The sequence below is a fragment of the Micrasema longulum genome, unplaced genomic scaffold, assembly GCF_059751315.1.
Source record: "Micrasema longulum isolate JH-2025_06_02 unplaced genomic scaffold, ASM5975131v1 h1tg001381l, whole genome shotgun sequence".
NCBI classification, from domain to species: Eukaryota; Metazoa; Arthropoda; class Insecta; order Trichoptera; family Brachycentridae; genus Micrasema; species Micrasema longulum.
Genome location: NW_028278567.1, coordinates 35,085 through 48,785, shown reverse-complemented (window position 1 = coordinate 48,785; position 13,701 = coordinate 35,085). Strand labels below are relative to the sequence as shown.

The 13,701-nt window shown below is 36.1% G+C and overlaps 1 protein-coding gene and 1 long non-coding RNA gene across 2 annotated transcripts in view; one reads left to right on the top strand and one right to left on the bottom strand.

The window, feature by feature from the left end:
* LOC148275586 (homeobox protein SIX2-like) overlaps positions 1-13,701 on the bottom strand; it is an 81,638-nt gene that overhangs the window by 34,756 nt on the left and 33,181 nt on the right. Inside the window, exon 6 of the mRNA XM_088235482.1 lies at positions 6,221-6,279. Coding sequence (XP_088091608.1) covers positions 6,221-6,279 — 59 coding nt within the window. The remainder of the gene's footprint in view (positions 1-6,220; positions 6,280-13,701) is intronic.
* The window catches only part of LOC148275587 (uncharacterized), a 46,114-nt gene that overhangs the window by 3,250 nt on the left and 29,163 nt on the right, over positions 1-13,701 (top strand). The gene's annotated exons all lie outside the window — the stretch shown is intronic.

Below are 13,701 nucleotides of genomic sequence, written 5' to 3'. Positions count from 1 at the left end.
CATATTTTTTCTCTGTCAACTCTATCAAACGCTTTTTGCAGATCGACAAATGCACAGAAAAGCTTTTGGTTTTTAGCCAGAATTTTTTCTGTAATGTTTCGTAAAGCAAATATTTAATCCATACATCCTCTTCCATTCATAAAACCGCTTTATATATCCCACACTCTATCCATTGTAACTTTTCTTACTCTCTTAATCATTATTTTTCCATACCTTTTTGCCAAAAGCGCTCAAAAGGCTGATCGTTCTATAATTTCCGCATTCCAACCTTGAACCTTTTCCCTTGTATGGAGGCATAACAACAGCCCTTCTTCAGTCTGGAGGAGTGTATTCTTTCTCTAAAAATCGATTAAAAAGCTTGTGCAGCCATACAAAAATTATTTCACCACCCGCCTTTATAAACTCTGTAGCAACATTATCAAAACCTCGCGTTTTTCCATTCTTTATATATTGGGCAGCACTTATTATTTCTTCCATTCTTATCTCTGTTGTACCATCATCTGCATTCAAACTTACTTAAGAAGGTGTTGCAAGGCTTATATTTTCTGTATGAGTTTCATACACCTCCTCGAAGTTTCCTTCCATCTCGCTTTTATTCCAGTTTCATTCGTCACCATTTTTCCGTAATATCCTTTTACCGCTGTCAAACACACACTTTCATTACTGTTTCGGGAATTTTTTATCGCTATCCAGGATATTTTTATATTTTATTTAAATCTTAAAGTAGGACACACATATCATACATATTGTGGTGTGTTCTAATAATAACATTGCAAATATATTTAATTTATAAATTGTTTATCACATGTGTCTTGACCATTATTTTAAATTTTGATATGTTTTTTTCTTCATAAATATTTTTTTCCATTTCGTAATACTTTTTAATTGCTTTAAATAAGATTAAATTTTGCGGCTTTGCCTTTTTCCTAAATGGAAGTCTAATTTTGTTCTTTTCTCTAGTATTGTGATCGTGTTCATGCTGGTTCCGATCATTTTTTTTCCAAAATTCTGTTTTTTTATTAGAGTTTATAATTTTATGAACAAATATCATTGTATTGTAAAATATTCTTTGTTTATATGTTAATAATTTCATTTCATTTACCATCGACTTTACCCTCGTGTATCTGTTTTTTTTTCAAAATGATTCTAAAGGCTTTATTTTGTAATACAGTTAGTTTACCTATGTTTTCTTTGTTTGATAAAAATAAAATGCTACTACAGTAGTTCACGTGTGGTTCAATAATTGCTTTGTAAATAGTTTTGCAAGAGTCCTTATCAATAAATCTTCTGATCCTTCCCAAAATTGATATTTTTTTTGCAATCTTATTTATTACCATCTTAGCGTTTTGGTGAAATGTAAGTTTTGAATCCAACATTACACCTAAATATTTCATTTCAGTGACTTCATTAATTTTTTCATTTTCTATTACAATTGATGGTGTAATTTCTATTCTTTTGTTTCCCATATTCATATATTTAGTTTTGTTAACATTTAATTTTAATTTATTAATTTTTAGCCACAGTGATACATTATTGAGATCATGATTTAGTCTGTCCATAATTGTTTTATAATTTTCTCCCGATATATATATATTAAGGCATCGTCTGCAAAGAGTCTTATTTTTGAATATTTTAATGTTTCGACAATATCATTTATGTATATAATAAACAAAACCGGTCCGAGAACCGATCCTTGTGGTACTCCCAATGAAATTTTTGGGGGCTCGGAAATTTCATCATTCACCTTCGTTATTTGGTATCTATCGCCAAGGTACTCTTCAAACCATTTTATAGTTTTTCCTTTTATTCCTATTTTTTTCAATTTTTTAATAATTATTTCTCGGTCTATTGTTTCGAAGGCTCTTTTAAAATCCAAAAAAACTGCAATTACGAACATGTTCTTATCGGTTTCTTCTTTCCAATCTTCTAAAACCAGGTTAATAGCCATATATTTTCTTGGAAGTTCTCTGTCCTTTTGATTCCCTCGAGAGAGATTCCTCCCATTCTTAAATCTTTCAGAAATTTTTGAAAGAAAGATCTTTCAAAAATTTCTTTCGTTAACAGACACCTTGTTTCACTCTCTTCTTACATTCATTATATGCACTTTTAATTCTGCATACCTACTACCAACCACTTTCAGCAGATGCTTCCTTCTTGTCTTGCACTATCTTCTTTATTCCGTCGTCCCACTAAGCATCACCTTTCTTTGTTCCTTGTCTCGTTTTACCATACTTCCATCGCTGGTTCACACATACCGTTTTTCAAACATTCCCACATAACATCAATACTCATATTTTCTATGCCTAACTAAAACCGACAAAATCGAGGCCACATATTCTTCGAATTCCAAAACTGAACCGATTTTGATATTTTTAAAGAAAATGAATCAAATGTAAATTTTCTGTCCGTACACGTTTGGATTTTTCCAAAAATAATCATATTTCCATTTTTGTATACCGTTCGTCCGAAGAAGGCAGATAAAACTACGAGCCTTTATCCTTTAACGGTTTTCGGATGGTCCTAGCTGGATATTTATAGTGCGTAAACCATCACGCCGTTTCCCCGTAGGGGTAGGCAGAGAGGATAGAACGCCATAACACTATATCTTGGCATACAGACCTCGCTTCCTCTACATTCATATATTTTCTCATGCACGCACGCCGATTATTCCTACTTTTGACATGTCCATCTTCAAGTATTCAAGACTTGATCGTGCCATGTCTTTCTCGGTCTTCCTCGTTTTCTGCATCCATCAACATTTGCATCGTAGATCCTTTTAGCCGTTCTTTCGCTGTCCATTCGCTCTACATGTCCAAACCAACGCAGCACCCCTTTCTTGATTCTGTCAATAATGCATGTCTCAGCCTTACACACTTCACGGATCTCGACATTTGTGCACCTATCATACATCGTTTTACCACACATTCGCCCGAGGGATCGCATTTCGACAGCATTCAACCTACTTTCATCATTATTTTTTCAATACCATACTTCGCTCCCATTCATTAGAGTTGGAACTAGAACTCCGTTGTGAACTGCTAGTTTAGCCTCCTGCGATAAACATTTGTTTGCCAAAGTAGATTTAAGTGCACCGTTCACCCTGTTCCCGGCACTTACCCTCCTTTCAATATCTTTCTCGGCCTTTCCGTCCCTAGTAAACATACTTCCCAGGTACACAAATTCTTCTACCTGATTCAGAATATCTCCGTTCACACTGATCTCACATTTAGTTATATTTTCGTCCCTTTCAAAAACCATCACTTTCGATTTATCAACATTCATAAGCAAATCGCTTTTCTTGCATACATCGTAGACTTTTGTTACCAAGAATTGCGGGTCTCCTTTGCTGCCAGCAAGAAGCACGGCATCATCCGCATACAGAAGACAGTTAACAGTTATACCACTCATTTTTGCTCCCATTCTTAAATCTTTCAGTTCTTTCATTCAGTTATCGATGTATATGTTGAACAACCATGGTGACATTACACATCCCCGTTTGACTCCTTTCGGAATATTAAACCACGATGTGAATGACCCATTCACCTTGCGTAAACAAATTATTACTATTATTATGGATAATTTATTTGGCGCCATTTTCGAAATATAATACCTCAAGGGCGCTTTACCTAGTGATTCATAGATAAACAAATCTAATTGAAGCTTTTAAATTTGTAATTTCATTAAAACAATTTATTTTGTTAGTTAATTAATTAATTATGGATAACTTATACAGCGCCATTTTCGTAATAAAATACCTCAAGGGCGCTTTACATGGTGATTCTATTGTTAAGTTAATTTAATTGAAGCTTTTAAATTTGTAATTTAATTAAAATAATTTATTTTGTTGTCACGTGCTACGGATTTATTCAAATGATTTAGAGAACAAGTGGGTTTTAAGTTTTTTCCGAAACATCACTTCACTTTCACAGCCTCGCACCTCTGCTGAGAGAGCATTCCATTCCACAGGGCCTGCGACCGCAAATGCGCGTCCACTAAATTTAGTGCGCTGTTTGCGTAGAGGTATGATAACCTTTCCTCTCGCCAGAGACGTAGCTGATCTAAGCGTGAGACGCCTGTCAGCTAGTTCATCCGGAATGCATAGTTCCCTTAGATACGAGTATTCCGGAGCAGAGTTGTGCAGTGATTTATACATAAGCCAACAGAGTTTGTATTCGACCCTCTGTGGAAAACGTAGCCAGTGTAGTTCCCGAAGTAGTGGAGTGTCACATGCCACGGATTTATTCAAATGATTTAGAGAACAAGTGGGTTTTAAGTATTTTCCGAAACATCACTTCACTTTCACAGCCTCGCACCTCTGCTGAGAGAGCATTCCATTCCACAGGGCCTGCGACCGCAAATGCGCGTCCACTAAATTTAGTGCGCTGTTTGCGTAGAGGTATGATTACCTTTCCTCTCGCCAGAGACGTAGCTGATCGAAGCGTGAGACACCTGTCAGCTAGTTCATCTGGAATGCATAGTTCCCTTAGATATTCCGGAGCAGAGTTGTGCAGTGATTTATACATAAGCCAACAGAGTTTGTATTCGACCGACCCTCTGTGGAAAATGTAGCCAGTGTAATTCCCGAAGTAGTGGAGTGATATGACTGAACTTAAGTTTCGCTACAGCATTCAATACAGACTGTAGGCGAGTCATTTTGTTCATTGGTAGACCTGAGTAGATTCTAGTAAAATAATCGACTCTAGACACTACAAACGCATTTATTAATTGACGGGCGGCATCAACCGGCAAATTTTTGCGTATGCATTTAATTTGTCTCAGCTGGTAGAAGCATGAACTTATTGTTCTACTAATTTGAGCGTCAAGAGAAAGGTCAGAATTAAGTAAAACTCCCAGTAGTTTAACGGTGGGTAAAGCGGTACTTCTTACATCGGGCAGTGCCGTATCCTGAATCAAATTCTGTCGTCTGGCTGAAGCCATCCATAGTTGTTCCGTTTTAGATGGGTTATGTGTTAGTCTGTTTTCAGCCATCCAGTTTCCTATTTTCTCAATGCATCCATTAATCAAATTAACAAGCACATTTCTCTCGCTCGCTTACAATGAAAACTAATCTGTGTATCATCTGCATAGCAGTGAGACCACAATCCACTTTCTTTCTGTTCTCTATATCTTTAGTGTATAAAAGAAAGAGGAGTTGTCCGAGTACTGACCCTTGAGGCACTCCTGTAGACACCGGAAAGTTGGGTGAGCTTTTACCCTGGAACACAACTGCATATTCTCTTTCATTAAGATATAAACTGAACCACACATATGCCTGATCATGGATACCATAAGTTTTCTCCAGACGTTCAAGCAAAATATTATGGTCTACAGTATCGAATGCAGCACTCATGTCTAGAAGAGCCATCAACACCATTATTACCCGAGTCTACCGCCGTTATATTGTCAGACAGTACTCTTATCACTCCCGTCTCCGTGGAATGAAAATGTCGGTATACCGATTGTTAACGAGCCTATGAGAAACTATTTTTTCTAGTATTTTTGATACGATGGGAAGATTTGAAATAGGGCGAAAACTGGAAAGATCTTCCACATCTAATTGTGATGTTTTTATAAGTGGAGTTACATTAGCTTTCTTTATGGCTCTTGGAACAATGCTGCGTTCCATGGATGTATTAAATAAATCTGTTAAAAATGGAGCTAATACGTCAATGCATTTTTTCAAAAGCCATATTGGCATCGGATCTAATAAAAATAGTTTGTTAGGTAATGCCGCAACAATCCTCTATTGCTCTAGTGCTATAATCCAGAACAAAAATGCGGGAATACGTACAAACGTACACGAAAAAAAAATTGGAGAAAAATCAATCCCAGCATGAGAATTTAAGAGATTAAATGATCAAATTCCGCAAGGATAAACTCGATATTTTTTTTGCAACAGAGAGGGAAAACATTTCTGAGAAGGGAATATGGGAGTCAAGGCGTCTACAGGGCTCGTGACCTGTCATTGGCTGGTTTAAGTGGCCACTTTAAAGTTAGCAGACAGAAGATATTGAGGAACCTTTTATAGCTCACGTTCGTACTTTTAGGGACACGCTCGCGTACTCTTAGCACGGAGGAAGGTCTACCTAAGAGTATGCATTTCTCATTCGAATGACGAAATTGACGAAAGTCAAGTGACGTAATATTGTACACTGAACGGGACAGACACAGTTGTAACGCAGATGCTTGTACCGCTGTCCCTACAAAACACGAGACTCACCTGTCTTTATGTTCCGCTGCTCTATCTCTCTGCCGTCGATTCTTGAACCAATTGGACACCTGAAACCGACAGAGTAAAAACGGTTATAAATTAGCCAATTATTATTATAGTAGAATATGTACCTATGTAAATGAGATCTTTATTTGGTCAACGAGGCGTGGCAAACGAATCGAGATGTTCCGTAATATCTACTAATAGGGAATACCGTATTTTGCAGACGATAAGACGCATCGGACCATAAGACGCACCCCAATATTTGGTTGAATTTTCAGAGTTAAAAAGTGCGTCTTATAGTCTAAAAAATACAGTGATTGCACTCCGTATCCGATACCGAATTTTTAAACATATAAGGCTTATTAAAACAGAGCCACTTTTGTGAAAAATCACCTCAAGGGCACTTTATAATTCTATGCTTCAACTTATGTTCTAACCGAGCCAACACTGGGGTAAGGTGAGCTAAGCTCGTGATGGACCATAACTCCGTGATAATTAGTCTTAAATTTGTTGTATGGTTATGGCCATTTATATATTTCGATAAAACCTATCCAGTACACATAAACTTTATATTTTAATAGCTAGATAGTGGTTAGCGCTGCAAGTTTGCTAACAAATCATGATGCCTACAAAATCTATCAAAACGCCATCGTCCCGCCATCATTGCGATCACAATGTTGTATAAATCGATTTATTTGATAATCAATACAGAATTGGCAAATTTTACACCATACAATAAGGTAAGGTATATCCACTTACTTTAATTTAAATTTGACTCTTATCACGAAGCTGCTTCTAGTGTGTTACGGGGTTAGGTTAGGTTCACGTAAATCATGGGTTTAAGGGTGTCAGAAGCCATTGTCACGATTTACGTTTTTTTTTTTTATTTTAGACGTATTTTTCAGGAAGGGATAATTCTGTGGCTTGATTCTAAAAGAGCCGATGTTTTCGATTTCGTAATTTTAACACTGTCTATGACTTTGAATTTTTTTAAATGTGAATGTATTTATATATGTACTCGATAAGACAAGTCATTATCCTATAAAGTTGCGTTTGCGACATCGTCCCTTTTACGACCCGTCCATGCAGGAAAACTTTTGGACGATTTGGTAATTTTGAATTTGATAAAGGTCAGATGATATTTTTCCAGCGCTTTAGTAAACACGATGCGACGTGTTGAAATCGTCTCTCTCCCGATTTGTTCAGTTTAAATATTAAGAGTGAGCGGTGATTCGGGTCCCATCAGAATGAGATGCGGGCGATAGGAAGCCGGAGCCGGAGCCGGAGCATCTGGCCACATCTGGCGAAGGGTTCCCGCGCGGCAATATGTCCGCCCGGTCGCTTCCAGGAACCTGCGACGGACCTCCGTAACCCGACACCGGTACCCACTCGCGCACGCGGACCAGAGCTCCTCGGCGAAATTCCAAATTTTACTCATATTACTTTAAATACTGGGTAGAAAAATCCCCCCGTAGACTATGCTGTAACCTCGAGTTACACCGAGCAAAATATATGTTTTTATATGCAGGTAGGTATTTAGAAACCAAAAATTAACACAATAATATGCGCTGTTTAAAAATCCGTAATATTTAAAAATAATAATACAATTTTAATTAATCAAATTTAGCCGAGTTGTGGTCCTGTGGATAGTGTCTCGGACTCACGGACCGAAGGTCCGTGGTTCGAATCCCACTCTACCCCAACTCGATTCCATTTTCTAATAGTGAGTTATTTATTTTTTTATTTATTTAATTTTACAATACGCCCCAGGGGCATTTACAAAAAATATACAGGTAAGTACAAACATAGTGCGTAAAAATTTTAAAGATAAACAATGCTTTTTGTATACATTTAGAAACAATAAGAAGCATACTGCCATGCAAAATAAAAAGTGAAACTTTACATAGTAAAAAAGAAAAAATAAATAAATGGATATAATAAAAGTAATTGAATTAAAAAGCAAATTGTTAATAACTTGTAAAGAATTCAAACAAAAAAATAAATACATTTTCATATACCTATAAGTATAAAAAATGGTATCAACAATTTATTTTTAAAAACAAATAATGAAAATTAGTTAACAGTAAGTATATATGTGAAAATAATAAAATATACGGTACACAAAAATATTTGATAAATTAATATCAGAAAGAGATAAGATAATAATAATACACATCAAAAACAGAGAAAGAATTGTATGAAAAAGAAAGTTTTATTACGACATTAATAATTTGTTTCAAACAGTGCATTTAAGAACGTTTTAAAATTGATAATTGTCGTATTAAAAATGTCTATTTCACAAGTAAATTTGTTGGCTAAGGAATGTAAACGCGGAATCGGAGAGTGTGGTGCATAGTTAGTGGCTACGTATGTACTCGTAGTTGCAAACAACTCCGTACTTCTAGTGACTCGATTAGGTATTTTGAATCTAATGAGATTCAGGAGTTCACAACAATCGAGCTTCGAATTAATAATTTTAAATAAAAAAGGAGGTCATTTATTTTTCTACGATCTTCTTATTTACAACTCGTTGAAAATGGCCCTCAAAATTAAATATTTGGGTAAATCAGAAGAACGCAAATATTTATTTTTTCTTTAAAAAAAAAAAATGTAGGTCTTTCGAAGCAAATGCGATAATATATTATTATTTTTAAAAATGAGACATAATATTTCGATCGAGTCTTGTATTTACTATGTAGACTCGTGTGACATCATAGCCACAGAGGGGTTAACTAGTATTATAACTTCGGAAAGTTCGCTTCGCGCTGTCACAGCTTGATAATATTAAAAAAAATATTATTAAATAAAATAAATAACACAGTAATCTGGATTTTTTTATCAAAGCTGAGCAAAATGAGCTGAGCTGCCTTATGTACAAGGGAATAAAACTATTTGAAGAAATGCCAGAAAGCATAAAAAATGAAATTAATGTAAATATATTTAAAATTAAATGTAAAAAGTATATAAGTGAAAAATATTAGGTAGTTGTAAATAGTGAATATAATTAATGAAAATGTACATATGAAACAGTTAATATTATAAATTAGGATACTAAGTGTATAATAGTGATAAATAATGTTAGAATAAGTATAGATGTAAATATTGTGTTGTAAATATATATTAGACTATGTTACATAGAACTAAATAAATAAATAAATAAATAAATAATAAAATAACAGAGAAAATGTAAAAATCAGACTCCCATTTCGAAAAAAGACGAATTCGCAAAATTCGGTTTTATATTACGCAGTAAAAAAAATTAATATGGGAAAAAAAAAACAAAATTCCAACAAGGTTATGTGTTCCACAACTTATAAAAATCAAATATATGCACATTGTACATTGTCATTATCAGAGCACACATAAGCATGTGTTTATGTGCGACGTACTTCGAGTAGTAGAATAACAAATAACCATTCTTACGTTATTTGTATTTTGCAGTTTTATTATTCGTAAACAGCCTACTATTAGAAAATGGGAATCAAGTTGTAGTAGAGCGGGGTGCGCATCTCGGACGGTTGATCCGCGAGTCAGCGACACTAGCCGCAGCCGCAGCCGCAGCCGCAGCCGCAGCCGCAGCCGCAGCCGCAGCCGCAGCCGCAGCCGCACGACCGCGAACTGATTCATGACTAGCACGAAATGGAAGAGAAAATAGCAATATTTGGGTCAATCGTAAGTAAGAATGCAAATATTTATGGAATAAAAACGTATTGTGAAATTGACCAATGAACGTTTTCAATGTTATTGAAATGCTACGTAATAGATAGGTACATTAAAAGGAAACGCGGTCTGACATTTCTTCATACAAACGAACTATTATATTTCCTCCCCGGATTATGGCAGAAGAGAGACGATTTTTAGTGTAATTTCCGAAGTAGTGGAGTGATATGACTCTATCGCTGCGGCATTCGATACAGACAGTAGGCGAGTCATTTTATTCATTGATTGATCGGCGTAAATACAATTACAATAATCGACTCGAGACTTTGCAATCGCGTTAATTAATTGACGTACGGAATCAGCCGGTAAATTTTTGCGTATGCAATTAATTTGTATCAGCTGATAGAAGCGTGAACTTATCGTCCTACTAATTTGAGCGTCAAAATAAGTCAGAATTAAGGAAGACTCCCAGTAGTTTCTCGGTGTGTAAAGCGGTACTCCTTATATCGGGTAGTGCCGAATCTTGAATTAAATTCCGTCGTCTGGATGAAGCTATCCATAGTCGTTCCGTTTTAGATGGGTTTAGTTAGTGTTAGATCATTTTGAATTTTCTCAATGCATCCGTTAATTCAATTAACGAGCACACTCCTCTCGCCTGGTTTACAAAAAAAATCGGTAAGTATATCGTCTGCATAGGAGCGACACTACAGTCCACATTCTTTGATAATTTTCTTAATATCTTCAGTGTATAGGGAATAGAGTAGTGGTCCGAGTACTGACCCTCGAGGTACTCCAGTACACACCCGGAAGTCGGGTGAGCTTTCACCCCGGAACACAGCTGCACATTCTCTTTCACGAAGACATGAACTGAACCACATATTTGTCTGGTCGCAGATACCGTAAGTTTTCTCCAGCCGTTCTAGCGAAATATTACGGTCCACAGTATCGAACGCATCACTCGTGTTTAAAAGAGCCATCGACACCGGATGAACAAAGTCTACAGCCGTTATAATGTCAGACAGAACTGTTCGATGAGAGTGTGAAGGTGGGATCTCCCGTCTCAGTGGAATGAACAAAAGTAAGGAAATCGGGAATGGAAGACTTCGATTTTGTCGATTATAGTAAGGCATAATCAGTCCGACGCGACGCGCAGTTGTCTTTTTCGCACAGTATTCGGAAAGGCACCTGCGAGAGAGGGACAACCGAATCGCCCTCAGTTAGCTGTTGGCTGTAATCCGCAGTTCCGCCGATCGGCGCGATACCATCTCCCGAGGGTTGGTATAATTCGAGGAATTCCCCGAAGGGAGGGATGGGATAGGAACTGTCGCTTTGGTATGGAATATTCTAAACATTTACGCATTCTAGATTAAGATCGGCTCACAAAATATAACAATAAAATCTTGAGCTAAATGACGTGGGTTCATATATCTCGATAATCTGTCACAAAGTAGCAATATACCCACAGTACTAACAAGCCGGTAAAATGATTTCTGATCAACGACAAACAAACAATACGTCGGAATAGAATTAAGGAACCGCTTTTGGTTTTTAAATCTCGGGCAAAACATAATGTATGTTTTTTTTTAAAAAATACTAAACCAAATATTATAAGTTTTGTAAAAGGCAATTTAGCTGTATACGTTAGTGAAATAACTGTTTTCAAGAGAGGAGTTAAGGACTGGATTTTCCTTAGTGGGAGGGATTTGAGTGGGAAACTGCTTGATGATTTTCCGGATGTTTGAGTTTACTGTTTACCATATTGATGTGCAATATATATGTTTTTAAAATTATTTTTTTTATTTTTATTTTATTTTATTTATTTCGAATACAAACAGATGTACAGGTTAAATGAATATTAAAAAAAAAAAGCAATATAAAATGAATACATAGTAGGGCCTGCCATCCAATTATATGTATTCACTAAATAATACTGTAATAAAGCGACGACGGCTTGAAGTTTAAACTATATAAATAGTAAATATACTATTTATTAAAATAAGATAAATATGGACAAAACAAGGAGATAGTGGAAAGGAAAAGAAGGAAATTGATAAGGAGCGGTAAAGTATGATTGAAGGAAAGTGAGAGTGGAAAATTGCATTTGATTTAATGATTAAATGAATTATGAATGAAGAGCATGAATCAAGCCTATTAATTCTCTTCTGTACATATTGTATGGAGTGTTAAATATATCAAGACTATTAAATTTTTTGTTAAATGTTTTACATATACGAGGGATCGTAGAATGTTTCCGATGATTAGTTTTAAATTTACGAATATAGAAAATATCAGAGAGTCTAGTCGGCCTGAAGGGAACACGATATTTCTGATCCTATATTTGTGGTGATATACTCGTGTGTCTGTGTCAACTCGTCCCATCTCAAAGCGGGAGTTTTAGTTCCACGGAGTAGGGACTAATGTCTTAAATAATGTGCAATAAATTAATGTATGTAAATAAAAAAATAAACACAAATAAAATAAAGCGCCCATGAATACTTAGAAAATGGCGCTTCATATTTTTATTTATTTATTTACATAAATGAAAAATCATCATCATCATTCCCTAACCGAACCTAATGGCGCATAGGGCACTGCATCGGTACAACAATCAGAGCGTATCTCGATCTTTTTTTGTTACATGAAGGTAAAATGATCAGTCTTACGCTTCAGGTACCAGTCCAGGGACTACGAAATATTCTAGGGTAAAAACACATTTTTAAACAAATATTTCGTTTCAACCATGTCGGGAATCGAACCCGAGAACTCTCGCGCGGAAGGCGAATGCGCTGAGGCGAATGCGCAACGAGGCTGACGATTTAAAAAATCACGTATTCCAAATTACAAACGAATATTCTGGTCAAGCACTGAGATAAGTGAAAAAAGCTAAGCAGTGCCGAGTGCCGAATAGCGGAACAGCTACTTCTAGGTGAGGACCTATCGCTTCCTATCCGGGCCGGGCAGTGCCTGTTCTGAGAGGCCGATATGCTGTGGCAAAAAATATGTATAAACGTATTTGCAAAAGTACTTATAAAAAAATACTTTATAAGTACTATACATGTTATGAAATAAAGTCGTATATAGTTTGTAATGTATGTATATAATGTAGAAGTATTAAGTAAAGTACCATTATTAAATATAGCACGTCCGTGTGAATCAATGTCGGGTCGCTGGCTGTTGAGGTATATATATTAAGTCCATTCTCTCTCCAGATATGGCGGGTACTCCGACAGGGGTAACCCGACACCGCGCCGCGGACCCCGCGGGGGGCGGACACTGTTCCCCGAACACACAGTGCTGACTGTGACGCACACCGCTGTAGAGACTGCACTATCCACATCCACATCCACATCTCGGCCGCACAGAGGGCGAGAATTATCGGCCTAATTGATTTCTATTAGGTGCTTCTATTTAAATGTGAGTAGGTACTCGTATCTTTGATTAAAGTAAATTAACGCGAATTCCGGAGATTAATTGGTTTTTTCCACATATTGGATTATCATTTATATCTTTGCTTTTTTATATAAAACTTTAAAAGGGCAGATACAGTCCAAACTACAGACCAAATGCTTCGGTAGTCGGGGGTCAGAAGTCAGAAGAGACCATCCGTGATTTTGAACAAAATCAGGAGAGCTGAAATAAGACTCGCTGAATAAGACAAGAAATATTTTAGCGTTTGGCCCAGTTTTCAATAATATTTACCTTTAAAAATGTAGCGACATTTTTTTATGTGTATTTACTATTTGCTGAAATATTTTTCAAAACTGATGAAATCCAAAAAAAAACCTAAAAATTACATTACAGTAATCTGACTACCGAGACGAAGAGTG